Source organism: Prenolepis imparis, unplaced genomic scaffold, assembly GCF_030444845.1.
Source record: "Prenolepis imparis isolate NDT839.2.m4 unplaced genomic scaffold, iyPreImpa1.0 SCAF_18, whole genome shotgun sequence".
In the NCBI taxonomy this organism is placed as follows: domain Eukaryota; kingdom Metazoa; phylum Arthropoda; class Insecta; order Hymenoptera; family Formicidae; genus Prenolepis; species Prenolepis imparis.
In genome coordinates, this window is record NW_028141176.1 from 324,916 (window position 1) to 346,830 (window position 21,915).

The window sequence follows — 21,915 nt, forward strand, 5'->3', positions numbered from 1 at the left end:
CTTGAAAACATCTTATAAGGCATATCTATCTTACAAGTCGCAAAGATGCACACTTTGATTGGCCACATTCGGTAATGCAAATCGATCTGCTTTTTTTATGCTAAATGACCGGATGATCTTTTTGCAACATTGTTAAATACAAATCATCAAAGTTATATCCTCGAATTCTATGATGTGTATATCTTTCCATCGTTGCGATACCAAGACATTTGTCTCTTATATCTTCCCACAAATCGAAGACATTGCCGTCAATATTGCATTGATAAAATTGACCACGAAGCCCTCTGGCTACATTCGAATCACGATAACATGAGCCGCAAATTGTTAGTCATCATCCGTACTTTGAGTATTATTGAGTATTATATTTGAGCTTAATTTCACGTGTAATTCACAATCGGGCGTATTGACATTCCAGAGCCACAATTCGGAACAATCTTTGGGATATATAATTCTGTTATTAATTCATTTGATTTTACCTATAAAGAATTAAAAATTATCGAATAAGAATTAAAAATTATATAATTACTCAAAGTATATATAAAATATTCGCAAATTAAAATCGTATAAATATACATACTTGGCTCTCTGAATCCGTAAAGTAGCTTGAGCAAGCCACTTTGAAATAGATTCTCCAATCTCATTGTCAGTCACATGTTCATGGGTTTGACGAACAGCTTCTATAACATAAACAGTTATTCAAAGCAATATAAATATGCATGTGTGTGTGTGTGTATGTTTGTTAAATCTTTAAATAAATTTAATTTAAGCATATATTAAAAATAAGCTTACGTATAATTATTTGTGCAAGACCTAAGTTTTGAAAGCTTTTCTTCCCTTTTTTTCCAACCCAGCTAAAATTTTGTGCAAAAATATCTGTTATAGCTTTTTTAAGTATGTTACGTATCAGAACATGTGCAGGGTGTCCACCCACGAGTTTAAAAAGATTTTTCTGAAAAATATATAAATTTATAATTATTAGTATATAGATTTTATATATTATTACTATATTACTAGTAAATTATTATAAATATTATTACTATTAGTAATTTTTATAATTTATTTAAAATATAAAATTGAAGCAGCCGTATAAAGTTTTTTTCTCCGTTTTCTTCTAATCCGTAATTCTTATAAAAAATATTTTTTAATTATTACTGTTAGTATGTAGCAAACTATATATGACAAACATACTATATAAGACCTAAATATATAATACATATTGTTGCGCCCCTTCGGATCTGCATCCTCATTCTCGGATCTACATTTCAAGATCATCCCCTATACGTTTCCGGGAGATCGTCGTCAAGAGGGTTGTTGATAAACAACCCCCGGGTTACTTTTGTTTTTCATCGCCATGTCAGTCTTGGTCTAGCTGTCATACCGTTTTGACGTTACGAGACCTCTGACTAATTTCCCAATATTAATTGTACTTCTTCTATTTGTATCTCAAAGGGTCGTCACTCCATTAAACACCAATCTGTTCACAATCGTGTCTTGATTTATTTCGCGCGCGAGTGAGAGTGGTTGTGTGAGTGAGATATCTCGGGAGGTTTGCAAGAGGTGTCCGGGAGACGCAACAATATAAACTCAAAAGATTAAACAATTAAAAGGAATAAAAAATAAAAGAAAATAATATTAAAAATATTATTATATATTTTTATTTAAGTTTCAAATATTAGAAGTATATTCTATAACAAAACAATTTAAAGAAATATATAATAGTATATTGAATAAAATATTATGCAGCAATACGTTTTGCATTTGAATAAAATTATTTTTAAAAAATAATAAAACCAACTTTTCGCACTGTGCGTATTTTAATGTGCAAATACTTCTTTTATCCATTTCATAAATTTCAAATATGACTACTTTTTTACCTGCTTTACCAACAATTCTTTTAATAGGTAATTCGTCCCATTCAAAATTTTGTGGCATTTCTCTTGTTATTATAGCTTTGTTGATTCTAAGTTTACTTTTCAAATGACTGGGCCAAATGCACGTATTTCTATCTGCATTGTGCCATAATGCTGGTATCAATTGTAGACCATCATTGAATTCTGCTATTATATATGTGTCCATTTTTCTGGAGAACTAAATGGGGATGCTAAATACTTGTATGTATATATTAAAAATATTGAAAATATGTCTAAAGCTTTGTGAAAAAATGTCGCTTGTAAAATTGCCGCTTTTCCGTAAAAGTTACAAATTAATTGGCTACAAACTTCTCAGTCCAAGAACTCGGACCAAATTCTAGTATCGTGGACACAAAGCTTAACGCATGATTGTACATGTCTAATATATACTATATTATATTGTATGATTTAAGAGAACTATAGCAAATACATTTTTTCGATTCGTACAAGGAATTTTCCAAACTTTACATTTCACATCTGCAATTGAATAAGAAAAAATTTCCTCACTATTTATTGTCATTATTTTGATACCTAATTCGCTAGATTGACAAAGTAATATTTATAAAGTTTTTACATATGTACAATTTTTACTTATCACAAAAATATCTTCATTTTTTTTTACTATGTTTAAAATAACAACATAATGTCCATTTTTTAGAAGGCAACAACTATTGTAACTATTGTCATTTTTACAATTTATATTAAATTTTTCAGTTGATACTTGAAAATATTGTGATTGAACATTATCACAATCATAAGAAATCGGTCCATTATTGTGCAAATATTTAAGCGAATATAAATGTTGATTATTATAAATAGGATTTGGTAATAAGAAATTTTCATTTTCACAATATCTCTTAATCAGTTGTTGCAACGGTTTTTCATTCTTTCTTAATTGTAGGACCGTTTAGATTTATAAGTTTAATTTTCAATTGTATTATTTTAGTGTATACTTGAAAAGGACCACAACCATATGGTCGAAACGTCGTAACTTTTAATAAAGTGTAAAAATTTGTGCTAGTTTGGTCGATTATTTTCAATATTGATCCTTTGATTAATTTACTAGCGATATTTAAAGAATTTATTGTTTCTTAATTGTCTTTTAATAGTCATCATGTAGTTTTCGAAACGGAAAGCACTAAAGTTATCTAATGGACCAAATATTCTCACATCGGAACATAAATGCAAAAGGTTATGGACATTATGTGATATATATTGTTTGCCATACAATATTTCAAAAGATAAAACAAAATTTTTTAATAAAGCTTCAGCATAATCTATTAACTCATCTTTTCGACATAAATCTGGACGAATAAGAATTGTGACAGCTGTATGAAATGTAAGAAAATGATGATATATGTCTTTGTTTAATGTATATTTTAATACAACAGGTCCAGTATATAAAAGGAAGTTTCTAAATTCGACAGCTTTCCATTGCTTAATATCTTTTAGGGATCTTGGCTTTCTGACGAAATCATTTGGTGTAGTACATCTAAGCAAAATTAACAAATGTGATATTCTATTAATTGCTCTTCTACTTAAACGTATAGAAAGCGGTCCTTTTATCCATAACAATATTAATTTTTTAACAACACCCAAACATATGAGATGCATATAATCTAACGGAGTATTACTTATAGGTAAAAATCCTGGAACATTATTTAAAATCGAATAACCAGTTTGAAATTTCTTATAAGCATTAATAGCAAATAATTCATTAGTTCTTAAAGAATATGATGAATTTGGAAAGCAAACTCTACCATTTATATACTTTCCTTTGATTGTACATTTAGTGCAACTGTAAAATCCAGTGTGACCTTTTACATTCAAAATAAAAGACTTTGCTGGTGCATCACATATTAAACCAAATAATTTAATTATAATTACATTGTTATCATAAATATAACCATTACTTAAATTAATTAAGTAATTAATTCTTTGTTAAAAATGAAGTGCGAGTTCAATTCTTGAACAAGTGTATCAAATCTAATATAATATTACCACATCTAAACAAATTCAAAAGTTATTCTAACAATTTATTTTGTAATTATTCTCGTAAAAAATTTGAGACTATATCACATAGATTTGCTATGAGTATGATCCGAACGAAGTGTATGATACGTATAAATACTTAAGATACTTGCGCATAAAAACCTATAAATTAACACACTCGATCACGCAGGGGTTGCCTATTACGCAATGTAACAATTTTTTCCGCACACAGAATAGATCTCTCCACTTCCATTTCGTGAGTGAAAGTGATAGACTAAATAAAAAGTTCATTTGGCTATCAAATAAACAGAATAAAATTAATTTAAACAAAATAAAAACGTTGAGATATTATTGTAACATTCCATTATTGACAGTATCAAATCCAATAAATGACAAAAATAAAGTAGACGAATTTTCCCTTAAACCGGCCTTTCCTTTGAAGAATTCTAATACCATAGAAATTAAATTAGAACCGGGCAAATTCCAAATAACTCCTAACGCTCCACTAGACATAAAAAATAACTGGTTTATTAACTTAACAGACCTACACATCCCTAAAGAAGTGCAAGGCCTTGTACAATTAGGCGAAAAATTCTGCCTACCAACTAATAATAAAGAAATTATCATCACAGAATTTATTAAATCTGTAGACCATAATATAGACAGACTCCCGTCCAGTTCTCGAAGGTCATTCCGAAATCGAATCACACCAATCATAAATAATCTTGCCACCTTTTCCTTCAAATAATCATCCTTAGATAAAGAACTCATTAAGGCGTCACAAATGACTAGATGCTTCCTAAGAGACCACCCTGACATAACGTTCACACGAGCAGACAAAGGAAATGTTACGGTAGCAATAAATAAATTAGAATATTTCGAAAAAATGAATGAACTTCTTGCTGATAATAACACTTATATTAAAATCAAAAAAGATCCTACTAAAAAACTAATTAGAGATCTTCACGTTTTAGTCATGAATTGGAAAAAATGCGATTACATCACAGATTTGAAGTATAAAAGACTGAATTGTACGGACGGCACGCTTCCACGAGCTTACGGCCTGCCAAAGATCCACAAAGTAGGAAACCCACTAAGAATAATTGTTTCGTCGATTAACACTCTTCTATATGAATTAGCTACTTTTTTACACGAATAAATAATGATTCCATACCAAAGCCGAGGAGCCATTTAAATAATAGTTTTCAACTAGTCGAACAATTGAGATACAGAACTATACCAAGCGAGTTTAAATTAATCTCTTTGACGTTGTCTCACTATTTACTAATATTCCTATTGATCTAGCAATTGATAGCGTTAGAAAAAGATGGATATATATAGAAAAGAATTGCAAAATACCCCGTGATGAATTTTTAAACGCAATTAGTTTTGTTCTGAATTCGACGTTTTTCAAATTCGAGGATGTGATTTATCGACAAACGTTTGGCACACCGATGGGTTCGCCCCTCTCTCCGATCATTGCGGACATCACATTACAAGACTTGGCGGTGCGTATAAGGAGATATATTTTCGCCCCTTAGAATAAATACAAACAGTTTTTATTGTCATGACTTTGCGGAGGGGGTTCATATATTTGTGTACGGTAATGATGATTGGCAATTTACCACGACTTTGACACTATATTGTAAAAAGCGACTTTGAGTTAGTTCGATCATCGTGTTCCCTTCGTTACATGTGCTTAGTAAGTGGAGATGTTCGATCTCTTCGATTACTGGAATAAGATGCGGATTTTGGTCGCGATGGGCCACTGTATTGTCTAGAACTTTGTTTAGATTTTACTCACGTATGTATTAACGAGAATCTTTGTTATAATTTGTAATTCTGTAAGTATATATATTTGGTTGCATTTCTTAGATGCTGAAGATGGTTCAAAAATGAGGACCGAAACGTACAACAAATAAAATTATTTTAATAGAACACATCAGCGTACTAATTACCACGCTTGGCTCTCAATTAGCCCTCTTTTATTATATTATTTATTACTAGAGCCTCTCATTTTAATAGTTAAATTAATTAAGTCATTCACTAAAGGTTGCAGAAAAATATTACAATCTTCTGGCTTTTTGTTTCCAAAAAATGCACCAAGAAGATATACTTCATTATTAAATGTATTTGAACATAAAATAGGCCATAATGATGCATTCGATGACTTGGCCAACGGAAGACCATCAATGTTTACAAGTAAATTAATATATTTCCCATGAGATTTTAATAACATTTTTTTTATAATATTATCCAAACCCGAATAAAAATATTCTCCTCCACATGCATTTATAGTATGAACTTGTCATGGAGTTCGTAATAAAGTTCGTATGTCTTTTGAAAAGTTACATGACGTATGTTGTTGTAAAATTTTTAGCAGTGCATTACATGCGTTATGATTAATATTATATGATATAGCCCATGTGGCTATAGCATTTTTAAATTTTTTGTCATCATCAGCATCATTACAAACCTCGTTTATAATTTCTATGGCAGGATTGCGAAAGTCATGATCATCATTTTCATTATCATCATCATAATTGTCATTGTTTCTTTGAATATCATTATTATTATTAGTTACACATTGTTGAAAATAATTTTCATTGTCAGATGTAATTTTATTATGAATCTTATCATTATTAATTTCACTATAAACCTTATCATTATTAATTTCAGTATAAACCTTATCATTATTCTCGATAGATGCATGAGTATTTTCATTACAATTTTTATGCAAATCTAAATCTTTAAAAGAAGCATTGATAGTAAATGATTGTTCTAAAATGCCTTTAGAAGATCCTGCAATATCTATGTTAGTTTCATTTTCAACAATCCTCCTAACATGACGTTTTGAAACAAATAGGTTTCTTTTTCGTGCGTTAGACATATTTATTACAATAATCGTTAATATATTAATACAAGTATTGCTTTAAAAAATATATTTTATTAGAATATAAAAATATTATGATATAGAATCGAAATAAATTTTTATTCTTATACTTTACCTCCAGAATACATTTTTAAAATATTGTACTGCAATTGTGAAATAAAGAACTTGCGGATATTTGTGCAACAGATATGTTACTAATATTTCATATAAGAAATAAAAACGTTTAATAATATTACATATATAACGTAATATTTTAATGAAACAAAATAATAAAAGTATATTAAAATAATAAAATATCTTAAGTAAAAAAATAAGTTTATATATCTTTTTAATATAAAAATGTAACAAAAAAACGAGAATTAATTAATAAGATAAACACATTAAAATTTAGAGACTCAATGTTTTCTTAAAGTTAAATAAATAAAAATAAGTACAAGATTTATCAAATTATATAGTAGAAGCATGTGCGTAATATGTATACTCAGGATTATTATTACTATAACCTCAAAATCACTATGTTTGATTAAGAATAAAGAAATAATTGTATTTATACATATACCTGTACGATGTCTTCTTATATTTTCTTTTTTATATATTATTCTCTGTGTTATATATATTTTCAGCGGTTTCCTTTTTCGCAGTATATACTAATATGCACTTCCATATATCTTTGCAATGCAAATAAATATGTTGGATGAATGAATTTATGAATGTAAATAGCGAGTAAAACTGAAATAAATATGTCACAATAAATAAAAATATAATATTATATATATATATATATATATATATATATATAGAAACAGTTATAAAATCAAGCACAATTTTGCATGTGAATCAAATAATATATATATACTTACTGATCGCCACGTGCAAGGAAAATGAAATAGCCAACTTTTTCTGCTTGCACTATTTCTTATAATTTTTCTTTATGTACTTCACAATCCAGATAGTTGTTTCGAGATATCCAAAACACATGCATAAACACCAACTTTACATTAGCGTACGAAAGAACAAAACAGGACAAAACATGGACAACGGACACAAGTCCTCTTCCAATCTCAGTCCTCTCGGAACCGGAACTCGAAATTTTCCATACGCAATGCGCATGCGTAGTCTTCTCCCGAACTTTCTACACGTACGCAATGCGCATGCGAGTATGTACGTTACCGATCACATGAACGATTTCGATAACTTGCATTCAGCAGAATAATTAATATATTAACTTGCCGTCTTATTCATCGATGATGATGCGTTAGATCCATATTAGACATAGAAATATAGATATATATTATTATATATAATTTATAAATAAATATATTTTATATATTTATAAATAAATTATTTTATAATAAATATATAATATATATATATAATATATATATATTATGTATAAAAATATATTTCCTATATACCTATGGTTGGATCTAAGATCATCATAACGGTATAAATAAACAAATTTAGCGACTATAAATAAAAATTGAATATATATGTATATATATATACATCCCAAGTACCAAAGTGACGTCAGAAGACGACATTATGACGTCTATTTTTAGTCATTTTTGGTCTATGACGTCAGCGACTAATAATGGACGTTTATAAGACGTCATTTTTTAGACCAACTAAAGCCGTCATTTTGAAGACGTCTTAAAGTCGTCCGAATAAAGTCTTTTTGTTGATGTACTCACGCATGCGCACAAAGTGCTGTAGATACCTGCGTTTGTAACCACGTGCGACCACGCTCACAGAGTAGTCCGTGGTCAAATTATTAAGAATGTTTTCAAACGCAGCCATTTTTCACAGAAGACAAAACAACGGTGTATTTGATTGCGTGTATGTCTCCTATGCACGAGAGAGACGATTTCCTGGAGACCGTGATTTTTAACGACGCGGGTGATAATATAATTAATTGCCGATTACTAGTTCACCGGTATCAAAGGACATATACAAAGAGAGAGGCAAGAAAAATAGGAAGATTTCATCGGTAGATGCAGCTTTAAGACTGCGAGTGACCAGTGAATTTTTTTTCCCAGAGTGTTCTAAAAAACTCATTAGCTGAAAGAGAGAATACACGCAGATGTGATAGATTAAATGCGTGAGCTTGAGCATTTTTCTCAGTCAAGAGGTTTATTATACAATCGTGCTAAAAGAATTCCGTAGTGGCAACGGCGGTACCCTTTGGCGGGAACATTAATGGTTATGTACGAGCATGTGCATTTTAACCGACAATATAATTTATAAATAAGTAATTTACATAATTTTTGTAAAATTTATACGTATAAATTTAAACTAGTTTGTTGAACATTTTGTTATCATAGTTATCTTTTTTATCCTCTTAAAACAAAAATGAGAAAAATTAGGTAAGAGTAAGAGGTTTGAGGATGCCCTGCGCATAATAGAGAAAATATTAAGAATAAATATTAAACATTAGGACTAGAAATTATTTTGAAATAATAAAAAGACTTTGACATACAAATTCGGGGGGGGGGGGGGTATAAAGGGCACTTATACTCTTATTAAGAGCCCTTTATAATCAAATTTGTATTTGTATATTAGAGTTTTTTCGATTTTTATTATTTTAAATAATTTCTATTCCTAATATTTTCACTATTGTGCGCAGGGCTTAATTAACAAATAATGCAGTATTATATAAAAAAGATTATTCTTGCAGGATTACACGATAATTATTATACTAATTAATACAAAAATGTTGGCATAATGTCTTATGTAGTAATTGAATTTAATGATGGAGGTGGTGTTGCAGTTGTAAGAAATATTTGGTTGACTCCTCGAAAAAAAGAAGTTTTTTGGCCACCTATGAAAGATCAAAAAACATTTGATAAAATTTTAGAAAATACAGTACATGCAGATACTGAAAAATGGAAACTGTATCCAATACAAAGATGTTTATTTGAAACCGGTAAGCATAAAAAGTTAAATTTTAATTATTTTAATTATTTATTAATAAGAAAATCGTAATTAATTGACAGTATGCAAAACGATTTTATTTATCGACTTATATAATCAATAATAATATTTTTGATTATACAAGTCAATAAATAAAATTATTTTGCATTCTGTCAATTAATTATTGTTTACTATTTACGATAATAATTCTATACTATTTATTAATTTAATTTTTATATTTTGAAATGCTATAGATATTTAATTGTACAGAATTATTTTAGATGATTTACAAAAAGCTCGACAGAAATGCAAATTGTCAGAAGACACATCTGATTTACAAACAGATAATCAAGAAGTCCAGACTTTTAAAAGGAAAAAAATTACGCCTCGTCGGTTTATATCAAGCGATGAGGAAGAAAGTGTTGATGATCTTCGGCCTCCAAAATTAAAAAAGAAATTTTTAAGAACTATTCAAAAAACTCAAGAAAAGACTTCAACTTGTAGACAAAGCAAGTTATTATAATTGTAGTAACAGTATAATTGCATTAGTATATTAATGTTATTATAATAATATTAACGTTTCATTGCTTTATTATTATTTCAAAGAAAATTTGATATTAAATAGAAATGCTGAAATTCTTTTACTATTGTTTTTATTTATCTATATAATTTTGAATGCATATACGTTTAAAAATAAGTTAAATAAATTTAATACTATGCCAATAACATTTTTATATATTATTTTATAAACATTTTCAGATTCGCCCGATACAGATTATTCTGAAGTCATAACTGCAGACCATAGAGACAGACACACATATAAAGATAGTACATATAAAGCTAACACATATAAAGACAGTACATATAAAGCTAGCATGTGTACAGCTAGTACATACGTCACAGATAGTTCAACAGATGGCTCAATAGGTATGACATTTTCTACTTGAATCGCTTAAAATTAAAAAAAAATATTTTTTTACATTATTCTAGTAACTTTAATTTCTGAAATTGTTTTTTCTAAAGCAGATTTGGCCGATACTGATTGTAGAGTCACAGATCAAACTCTACATAATATTCCAAGACATAACACATCGCGATCTACTGCAGATAAAGACAGAAGATTTCTCAAGACTAGTACGTCATGCAGCATAACTGATGATAGTTCAACAGATTCAAAAGGTACATTTTTTATTTGGATTGTTTAAAATTTTTCTTTTTTACATTTAATAATGCAAATTAAATTTTAAATATTCCAGCATTGACAAAATCTAAACAAAAAGTTTTATTTATTTTCTTTTATTTATTTTATTTCTTTAATAACTACATAATTTCTGAAATTATTTCAAAAATATAAATTTTATACACGATATATATATATATATATATATATATTTCGAATAAATACTGATAACTCTCTAGAGTTTTACACAATACAATAATAGTTAGTAAATTTTTCTTAAATCGATTTTTTCAGCTTTTCAAGAGATTATTCGTCTTCTATCTTATATTAAAACGCAGAATACACAGCTGTTAGCTCTTTTACAGAATAAAGAGGAAGTGTTGCCCTTCCAAAAAGATTTTGGTTTTCAATTTCCTATTGTTATGACGTCACATTATTTTATAATTACCGCGTACAGTGACGCGCCTGGATATCGAGAGTGGGTGCGTGCGCAAGAAAAAGAGAGAACAATGAAGCAGGATCTCCGTTAGTTCGCACTTGTATGAAGCATTCAAAAATACAGTAATATAACAATAAGTGGATAAAAGTAATAAAATCAAGGTCTTCTTAATTGATAACCGTCTCAGCGATCCCAAGAACACAACACCTATGAAAAATTTACATGATGTTGATCATGTAGAACAAATACTTCAAGAAAAGACACAAATAGATATTCTGGTGTGTGGAATTCTTATATTTTTTATTATACTTTACACACACACATATGTATAGTCTTTATATAATTTGTTTTTTTTTAATATTAAAAAAAGTATGTTATGTGATCTTAATTTCGTACCTTTTCAGAATGCTGATCTATCTACAATTGGTGGATGAGATGTCTCTTCAAAGGTCTCAAGAATTCTAAAATACCTTTTTATAGATACATTGGCAGCAAATTTAGCTTTTATGGAAAACGTTTAAATAAACGACCCTTTTCAGATTTATGTTTGAGATCTGTAGTTATAGGTGAGTATATATATATTTCATTCATATGTATGCTTTTTTTTATATATTATGTCAATGATATTTTTTAATGATTTGCATGATTCGTTAATTTTTTTTAGATTCCATCAAACGTAATATACCTGGCGTGAACAATAAGGAAATAGAAGATAGTATTAAGATATAGCTGAAGCACGCTCCTGACAGAGTAAAAAATCAAGAAAAAAGGAGGAAACAGAATGAATAAAAGGATGGAAAATTATTATTTTGATAAAGAAGAAAAATGACTGGAAAAATTACATACAGAAAAAAAAATATTGTAAGTACCCGCCAGCTATACCGACGAATTGCAACAGATATGAGAAACACTTGGAACGAAATACAGCAAAAACAGATTAAAAATCAACAAACTAATTATAAAAAAAAAAGAAATAAATATAGCATTGATAATAGTGATAATGAAAACGCAATCCCAAATATTTCCACTGATAATTTCAATTTTATAAATGAACCAATTAACATTAATGACAACTGTATGGGTCAAGATTTTGATAATGAAACCGATATATTATTTAATAATTTAGTACGCAAGTTTTTAATTAAAGCCACACCTTATTTATTTAAAGATAGTGTCGAAGAAAATTTGTTATATCAATTGAGGCATTGGGCTGTACAACGTAAAATTCCTCAAGCTGCCCTTAATGATCTTTTACAAATTCTAATCTCTTTTCATTCAAAATTGCCATTAGATAGCCGTACTTTATTAAAACAAATTTATCTATGCCAAATCGGCAGTTAGAAAGAGGAGAATTATGTTACATAGGTTTATTACAGCCATTGAAACAATTCCTTTGTCGATGTACGTCACAGTTACAAAACAGTGAAATAATTGTTAGTTTTAATATAGACGGAGTTCCCCTTTTTAAAAGTTCAAACACTCAGTTATGGCCTATTTTAGGTTTGATAAAAAATTATCCTAATGAAAATCCTTTTGTTATTGCTATGTACTGTGGTGATTCTAAACCTTTACCACTTGATATTTTCTTAGAAGACTTTGTAAATGAATTATTTCAATTGTTACATGAAGGATTTTTATTTGAAAATAAGTTATATACTGTAAAAGTTCATAGTTTTATTTGTGATGCTCCAGCTAGAGCTTACATAAAATGTACGAAGTCACATAATGGTTATTCATCTTGTGATAAATGTACAGAAACTGGGGAATATGTTCAAAATAGAGTTGTCCTTAGAAATGTTTCAGCTCCCAGAAGAACAGATTTAGATTTTAAGTTATTTATTGATGAAGATCATCATACAGGTGTTTCTCCTCTTTCAAAACTTCCAATTGGTTTAGTTACAAATTTTCCAATTGATTACATGCATGCCGTATGTTTAGGTGTGATGAGAAAACTTTTAAATAGTTGGACGTGTGGCAATTTAAAAGTACGCTTGTCTAGTCGATTACTAAATCTTATATCTGAGAGATTAATTTATTATAGAAGATTTATTCCTGTTGAGTTTAATAGAAAATCTCGTAGTTTGACTGAGCTTGCACGTTGGAAAGCTACAGAATATAGAATGTTCCTCATTTATTTAAGTCCTGTAGCATTGAAAGACATTCTGCCCATTGCATTTTATGAAAATTTTCTTTTATTTCATTGCAGCATTTTTTTATTGTGTTCTGAAAAACATATTAATAAGACAGGCACTCAATTAGCTAATGAGCTTTTAGTTATGTTTATAAAACATTGTGAAAACATTTATGGCTCTCAATTTCTCATTTACAATGTTCATGTATTGTGTCATCTAAGTACTGATGTTGAAAAATTTGGACCGTTAGACCACTATTCAGCGTTTCCTTTTGAAAACTATTTGAATATTCTCAAAAATTTAATTAGGTCTCCCTATAAACCATTACAACAGATTTTTAGACGTCTAAAAGAAATTAATGTTACCTATCAAAACATTTCACAGCATGAAAATTCTGCAAAAAATAATATTCCTATATTGTTTTTAGAGTATAATTCAGGACCACTTCCTGTTAATGATATATTTAGATATAAAATGTTTAAGAAAACAAAATATAAAAATTTAACTTTCTATGTATGGCAATATCGTAAAGCTGATTGTTATTGTTATATAAAAGGAAAAAAAGTAATACAAATTCATAACATTTTACTTAGATGTCACGATAACATTCTATTTTTCTATGGAAAACAGTTTTTGTGTTATTATCCATATTATATATATCCCTATAATTCAGAGTTTACAGATATATTTCGTATAAAAGATTTGTCAACTGAATTTGTCATAGTTCGATTTGAGGATGTTCTAGCAAAATGTATTGTTCTTCCTGATGAAAATAATTTTTGGGTTTATTTTCCTTTAATCCATCAAATTGAATAAACAAATTCTTTTCTGACTTATTTAGCGGCATTTACTAATTGTAAGTAAGAATTATTCTTCAAATATAATATATGTGCAGTCTAATGTTCTAATATCTAATAATAAAGTATAACAATTTTTATTTTATAACATTTCACTGTGATTATATATGTGAGATTATATATTTTATTTTGTAGTTTATTTCTATTGTATATGTGAATAAGTTTAATAAGATTTAATAAGATAACTTTAATAAGATTAGAATAATCTGTTTTGTTAAAACAAATTATAAAATTATGTTGTATTTTTGTTAAAGAAATGGAATTATTTAATGAAATGTCTTTTGGACTTTTTGTATAAATTTTTTCATTAAAATGAGTTCTGTAAGAAATACTAAATGTTGTTTATTAAAAAGTATAAATCCTTTCCAATGAATAAAACAAAAAATATATCTCTTTGTGTGCGCACTTTCTGTAGAAGAAATTTTGATATTTTAACAATAAAAATTTTGACATTTTAACAATTAATATATGGCATCAGTTTCAGATATCTTCTCGATAACTATAACATCATCACTGCATGAAATAATCATCATAAAACACATTAGAAGGAAAAATATCTTTCTAACATGTTTTATGATGATTATTGATGCAGTGCATCATGTTATAGCTATCAAGAAGATATTTAAAACTAATCATATATTAATTGTTAAAATATCAAAGTTTTTATTGTTAGCATATTAAAATTTCTTCTACAGAAAGTGCACACACAAAATGTCAAAATTTCATCAATTTTAAGTCTAATATTAGTCATATTAGTCGTCAATAAGACGTCAGAAAATGACGTCTCATGGATGTGACATATCGACGTCATTTTCGGGTCTCATGAGACCTAACTAGGACGTCTAATTGGTCTTTTTGTGACTAAAATTTACCGTCATTATGACGTCATTTTGCTACTTGGGATATATTGCTTTTGTAATGTTCTGGAATGTTGCTGTAACATTCTCATGAAATATTACAATTGTATGTTTCTGTAATGTCTCTACACCGTTACATTGCAACTTGCAAGATTGTAACATTGCCGCAATGCAGAGTTGTATATAATTAATTACTTTTTCAATTAATTACCATGTTTAATTATCAATTGAAGTGTACCATTATAATTAAAATTTTTTAACGATTAATTAAAAAAAATTAACGATTAATTAAAAAAAAGTTAATCGCAGTTCATTCGATGACGATTGATATAAGCGAGATTAATCTAAGGTTGTTTAATTAACGATTGATATGAACGGAATCAATTGAAGGTCATCCGATTAACAATTAATATAAACGAAATTAATCGAAGAGTTCGATTAACGATTAGTATGAGCGAATTCAATTAAAAGTCATTCGATGGACGATTGAACCGAGCAAATTTAATCGAAGACTGCTCGATTGACAATTAATTAGGGAAAATTTAATCGAAAATTATTTAATTAATGATTAATCATAACAAATTTGATGCGAATCTCTTCGATTAATGATTGATTTAAGCAAATGTAATCAAAGACTTCCCTTCCTTCTACGACGAAGTGAATCAATTTAATTGAAGTCCATTCGATTGACGATTAATATGAGTGAACGCAATCATTCCCCTTCGTTCTAACGATTTTCTCGTATGCAGTAGCCACTGTGAAAATCTTCTTGTACGTAGTAGACATTTTCTATATTACAATTCATAATAATAAATAATTCATTTTTTTTAGTTATATTTTTATTGAAAATATTTTTAATTATACATTTATTTAAAACATGGAAGAATATTAAACAAATGGAAAAATATATATTAAATGCTTAGTCTTATCTTACACACATTTATACATATGTTTTCTTCGCATTTGCCGCGGCGATTACTCTTTTTTCAAAAGAATCATCTGCTAATCTATTATATTTAGCGATATTGATCATAGTTGCGTATGAAAATCTTTCAACTGGTGCTGACGAAGGTAAGCAGGTATTGTATTTTATAAACAATTGTTTCACCTGTGGATATTGATCTAATATATTTAAAGTCTTAATTGGATTATTCAGAAATCGTAAAATTTCTAATGTATTCTCCCCTTGACATAGAAAAATTTGCGATCTATTGGACTGCGTAACACCTTCGCCAAAATCGTAAAAATCGTCCAATTCCATATTTTCTTCTGGAACTTCAAAATTCTCATTTTCATTAAATGCCGCGTTGATAAGTTGCTGCACTTTTGATTTTTTATCATCGCTCAGGCAAGCCAACCATCGGTCTTTGAATTGTGGATGTGTTATCGCAGCAAGAACAGCAGCTTCTCCTTGACCATGAATTTCAAAAAAGTCATTAAATCTGTCCAGTAAACGTAACTGCATTCCTTCCACTAATTTTTTGCAATATATAAGATTATTGCTTCTAAGCATTGCTGTCCACTTGTTATTTATACTTAATAAAAGAGGCACTAAGCAACCATAATAACAGGTCGTCTCGCCTTGAATTTTATCGATTCCTACAGCCAAAGGTTTCATGCATGTTAAATAATCTCTTATGTATCGAAAATGATGTTCCCTAATACTGACTTCAAAATTGACACATTGTTGTACATTAATAGTCAATTTATTCTCTAATGAGATTATTTGATTGAGACAATCGTACAAAGAATTCCACCTTGTTATAACAGGCCGTTTCAAGGCACATTTTAAATATTTTTTTAAAGCTTCACGCTTTTTAGGAGATTTTAATTGTCTCCAAAGTTTTTCGCATTCTTCAATTGCCTCTTCGTGCAAACGTTTCAATCTTGAGTCCTCTTTTATTATTTTAATTGCATCACTGGAAGCTATGAGATGTAACGTGTGACTTGCACATCTCAAATGTCGAGGTAAAATGACATCAATTTCATCATTTATTTCTTCGCTATCTATAGGATCATCATTATCGCCATCATCATTATCATTATAATCATCATTAACATTATTATTAATAGCGGCATCATCCTCATCCATTTCATTAATGTTTTCATCCTCATTCATTTCAGCTAGGTCATCCATTTGTTTTTCCTCCAATTGATCTATATTATCCGTGTTTGATTGTTCACTTTTTAAAATAGTACTACTGCTTAAGCCAAACATTTTGAAAGCCTTGACAAAATTGGATCCATTATCAGTAACTGTCGCTACTATCTTTTCATGATTTAATCCAAACAATTCATGTATTCTAGTTAGCTCAGTGGCAATAATTTCAGCCGAATGAGTACCTTCTATTCTTTTACAAGCCAGAGCAGCAGATTTTCTCTTCAAGGTTTTCTCACAAAGCTGTAAAAAGCAATAACGTCAGATACAATCGGAACAAGCTTTAATTTTAATACAAGTTCAGAAATATTTACCCAGTGAGCTGTAACACCGATAATTCTACGATCGGGTGCAGTCCATACATCCGCTGTAGTGCAAACATATTTAACATTTTTCAGATGATTCTTAATAACTTCCATATGCTCGTTGTGAATAATATTGATTTGCTTTTTTACGATATTGCGAGTCAGATGTCGTAAAGGTTTGTCTCCATGCTTTATTCTGAAGCCTACAATAATGAATGCATTTTTTAAAGCTTTCAAATACACATTAATGATTGGAAAAAAAAGATTCACTCACTGTCAAATATTTGTCGGAACGCTGGAAGCTCGACAATGCTGAATGGTGACATACTCTCTAATATATAATGAACAATATTCTTTTCGAACAGCTCCTGCGAGAAAGCGCAAGTTGTTCTGCGAATCGTATTAGATCCTTCCGTGTTTTGTCGCTTAGCGTTTTTGTGCGCTGCATATTCGGGAAATAAATTACAATGTTTTCTCTGCAAAAATAGAAATATGAAATCAATTCTAAATATAACTGTGTGTATTTATTTCAAAGGTATTAAAAAGAAAATTGAGAAACTCGCTTTCAGATGCGACACGTAATTTGAAGAGATTTTCAAGCTTCCTTTAATTAACTGTTTCGGTATGCAATGAGTGCATGCGGCATATACTTTGGATCCATTTTTAGACGAGTCGATTTCGAAATCCACTTAAAAACATATACCATCTAAATAAAGAGTTTTATTGCACTCTGCTTGCAAATTGATCTTTAATGTTCCCGCTCGGTTAGCAGCTGCTCCGAGACTATTAATCTGCTCATTGCTGATGTGAAATGTGAAAATATCGATTAATCATTTACATTTGTGCTCTTATTATCAATTTAAATAATAAGAGTTTCTACTGAGCCAGTTTAGCAAGCATAGCTTTTTTATGATATCTGGATATTAAGAATACATTACAAACGTTATATTAAGATATTTACGTTTCTGCTGCACTGTTCTGTGTTGACATTTTTCTTTTATTGGAACAGTTTTTTATAAGCAACGAATATTTCAAAGATTCTTGAACAGTGATGTTTACTGTATTAACACAAAATTTAACATTTACAACAAAACAGTGTTTGTCACTACTAACAATAGTGCCGTAATAAAGTTCTAGTCCGTGATTTGAGATCGTTTATTAGTTGATAGCGGGTGTCGACAGCGGTTTTAACTAGGAGTAAGCGGTTTAACAAGCGTGCGATATGCAGTTTCACGACGGATAACTGCGATAAGGCCAGGATGATCATAGGTGAGCTCCTTTTATTGATTCGGTAAAGGAGTCACCCTTTTCGCCGAGCGCCAATAATTATCCTTATTTTTAAACAGGTTTGAGGTGACTTGAAGGCGCCGTACGCTATAGGCTGCCTCGTGATCCGCGCAGAGTAGGCACGTGCCTGTCATGCGCGAGGCTTTAGATCGCGCGATCGATTGGCCTTACAGAGCCCACGTGACGCGGCCGCGCATGCTTTTCGTGACGTCGGCGGTTGTGTTCCGGCGCGGTGGTTGTTACGTGTTTATATGTTTAAGTTGTTTTTTATTGGCGTATCTGTCATCGTAGATTTATTGCCTATTTGTTTTTGTCCTCAAAGTCGCAAATTAACAGATCTTTTTTAAATTACAGGAATAAATGATTAAATGTATAATTATTTATTGCAGCTTTGAACAATAGATAATATAAAAAATATATATTTTATAAATTAATGTATAAATTTAGAAAATTTAATGTAAAAGCTATAAATTAATAGATTTGATGAACAAAAGATTTATAAAGTTGAGAAATTAAAAAGTAAAAAGTTTGGAATTTTACGAAAGTATATTAACTTTTACGAAAATATAATTTTACGAATATTTTAAAAATAAATTAATATTATTATTATTGTTTTAGCAATATTTATTTTTTGCATTATTCATTTTGCTATACATAATTTGAAATAAATAAATTTGTCAAACGTTTATTAATAAAAAATATGTATTTGAAATATTTTCTCAGTTGATTTACAAATAAAACTCGAGAATAGATATATCGATGTGTGTGTGTGTGTATGTGTGTTTATACGAAATTTATGTTAATAATTACGAATTTGTTTAGCTTTTTTAGAATTCTCTCTCTCTCTCTCTCTCTCTCTCTCTCTCTCTCTCTCTCTCTCTCTCTCTCTCTCTCTCTCTCTCTCTGACCGTCGTAAAATAAATTAACTTTGAATAATTTTAGAACTATATTTTATTTGTAGTATAATTGTGCTCAATTTTGTTTTTCATATTTTTTAATATTCGCTGTTATTGCCTGAATTGTAATGTTATTCTTTCTTTTTTTTTATCATGATTAATTAGAAATATTATGAAATACATGACGTTTTTGCAGTCATTCACCCATCTACACACATGGTAAATGTTTTTGTTCTATTTCTGTTGCAGGAAATACTAGATTGGAAAAATGGTCTCCCGAGTCCCTTAGATGTGCAGGATTGTGCGAGGATCATTTTAATGATGACTGCTTCAAAAATTATACAAAAAGAAGATTGAAGCGGGATGCTGTACCAATCCATTTTAAAAGTGAGTATAATTATGCACAGCGAAAAAAAGGCAGACAAATGGAAATAGATGGAGTAGCTCAAGAAGTAGACATACAGCAAGCAGTTGAAGTAATCGAAGAAAACGCCATACCAGTTATTGCATCTACCAGTTGTACAATAAATCCAGATATCGTAATGATGGACGAGCAACCGGTAGAACGGTCACTTAGAACATATAGACCATCAAATTTATGTTATTCCAACGGAAGAGAAAAATATCATAGAATGGATACATATAGAGTCGCCCAGCTATGAAAGAATAATTGATAAACCTGATTTGCCAAAGAAAGAAAAAATCAATAAAACAAAGAATACGAACGAATTACATATTATAATTAATAATTTAAAACGTGAAAATGCTCGGTTGCGAAAACACATAAAAAGTTTAAAATATCGGCTACGTATGAGACGTATGCCTAAAAAGCCAAAGGGAAAAAAACAAAAGAAAGAGGTATTAAAAAGATTGATAAATGAACAAGAATTACACCCTGCGGCAAAAGCTATGATAAATTTACAGCTACATACACCAAATGCAAAATATACAGAAGAAGAGAGAAATTTATCAAGGCAACTTTATTATTATTCAGCCTCTGCATTTTGTCGCTTACAGAAAGCGGGTTGCAATTTTCCTGGACAGCGAACAATACAAAGATGGTTAGAAGAATATGACATGAGACCAGGATTCTGCAATTTTATATTTTATAAATTAAAAGAAAAAATATCTCAATTACCAATGGAGGAAAGAGTGTGCGCTTTGAAATGGGATAAAATGTATATTAAATCATATGAGAAATATTCATCCAAATTAAATGAAATAGAAGGCCTTGTAGATCTCGGACCTCTAGGTAGAAAATCAGAGAGAGCTAAATGTGTGTTTGTGTTTTGTTTAGATAGCTTAAATGCACGGCACCCATGGCGTCAACCTATAGCATATTTTCTTTCAGGAAAATGTATGAAGGCGGATGATATAATTATTTTATTAAAAGAATGTCTAGATAGATTAAATGAAACAGGTGCTGATGTGCAACTTCTGACATGTGATCAAGGCACACCCAATCAAAGTGCTTATGCTCAACTCGGTGTTGATACATCAGACCCATTTTTCATGTATAAAGAAAAAAAATATTACGCTTCCTTTGATTTCCCGCATCTAGTGAAAAGATTGGCAAGTTTCCTCAGGACCCATAGCAACATCTATTGCGATGGAAATGTAATTGCTTCCTACTCCGATTTTGAAACGACATGGTCCATCGACAATTCCACAAAAGGAGGCTCTAATTTATTGTCACACATAACAGAAGCGCACATTCGTCCAAATAGTTTCGAAGCTATGAATGTGAAAAGAGCATTCCAATTATTCAGTCATATTTTTGCAGCCGCGATAAAAACAGCCGGCCATGAAGAAGAATTAAATACAAATACATGGCAAGTTACAGCAGATTTTGCAGAACGCATGAATAATATTATCGATGCTTGCAATTCGTATAGTTTGAAGATGAAATTTGGCGGAAAACGACCATTATCTCCTAAAAATTCAGATATCGAGATTTTATTAACAGAATTTGTGGAATGGTGTTCAAGATGGTCAAAATCAGCAGAAACAATAACTAAAGTACCTTGTTTCAAAGGCTTTGTTATAACTATAAAAGCTATTCTTGCAACTTATAAAACACTCTTAAGTAAAAATGAAGA

General features: G+C 29.6%; 1 protein-coding gene and 1 pseudogene across 1 annotated transcript; one reads left to right on the forward strand and one right to left on the reverse strand.

Moving 5' to 3' along the window:
* Positions 1-262: 262 nt before the first annotated feature.
* LOC145946684 (uncharacterized) lies at positions 263-2,076 on the reverse strand. Its single transcript, XM_083056443.1, has 4 exons — positions 1,867-2,076; positions 790-949; positions 578-677; positions 263-476 (listed from the first exon to the last, which is right to left on the reverse strand). The coding sequence occupies exons 1-4, from the start codon at positions 2,074-2,076 to the stop codon at positions 473-475; spliced, it is 474 nt and encodes a 157-aa protein (XP_082912569.1). The 3' UTR covers positions 263-472.
* A 7,440-nt stretch (positions 2,077-9,516) lies between these two features.
* On the forward strand, positions 9,517-12,113 carry LOC145946685 (uncharacterized; annotated as a pseudogene).
* The last annotated feature ends 9,802 nt before the right edge of the window (positions 12,114-21,915 follow it).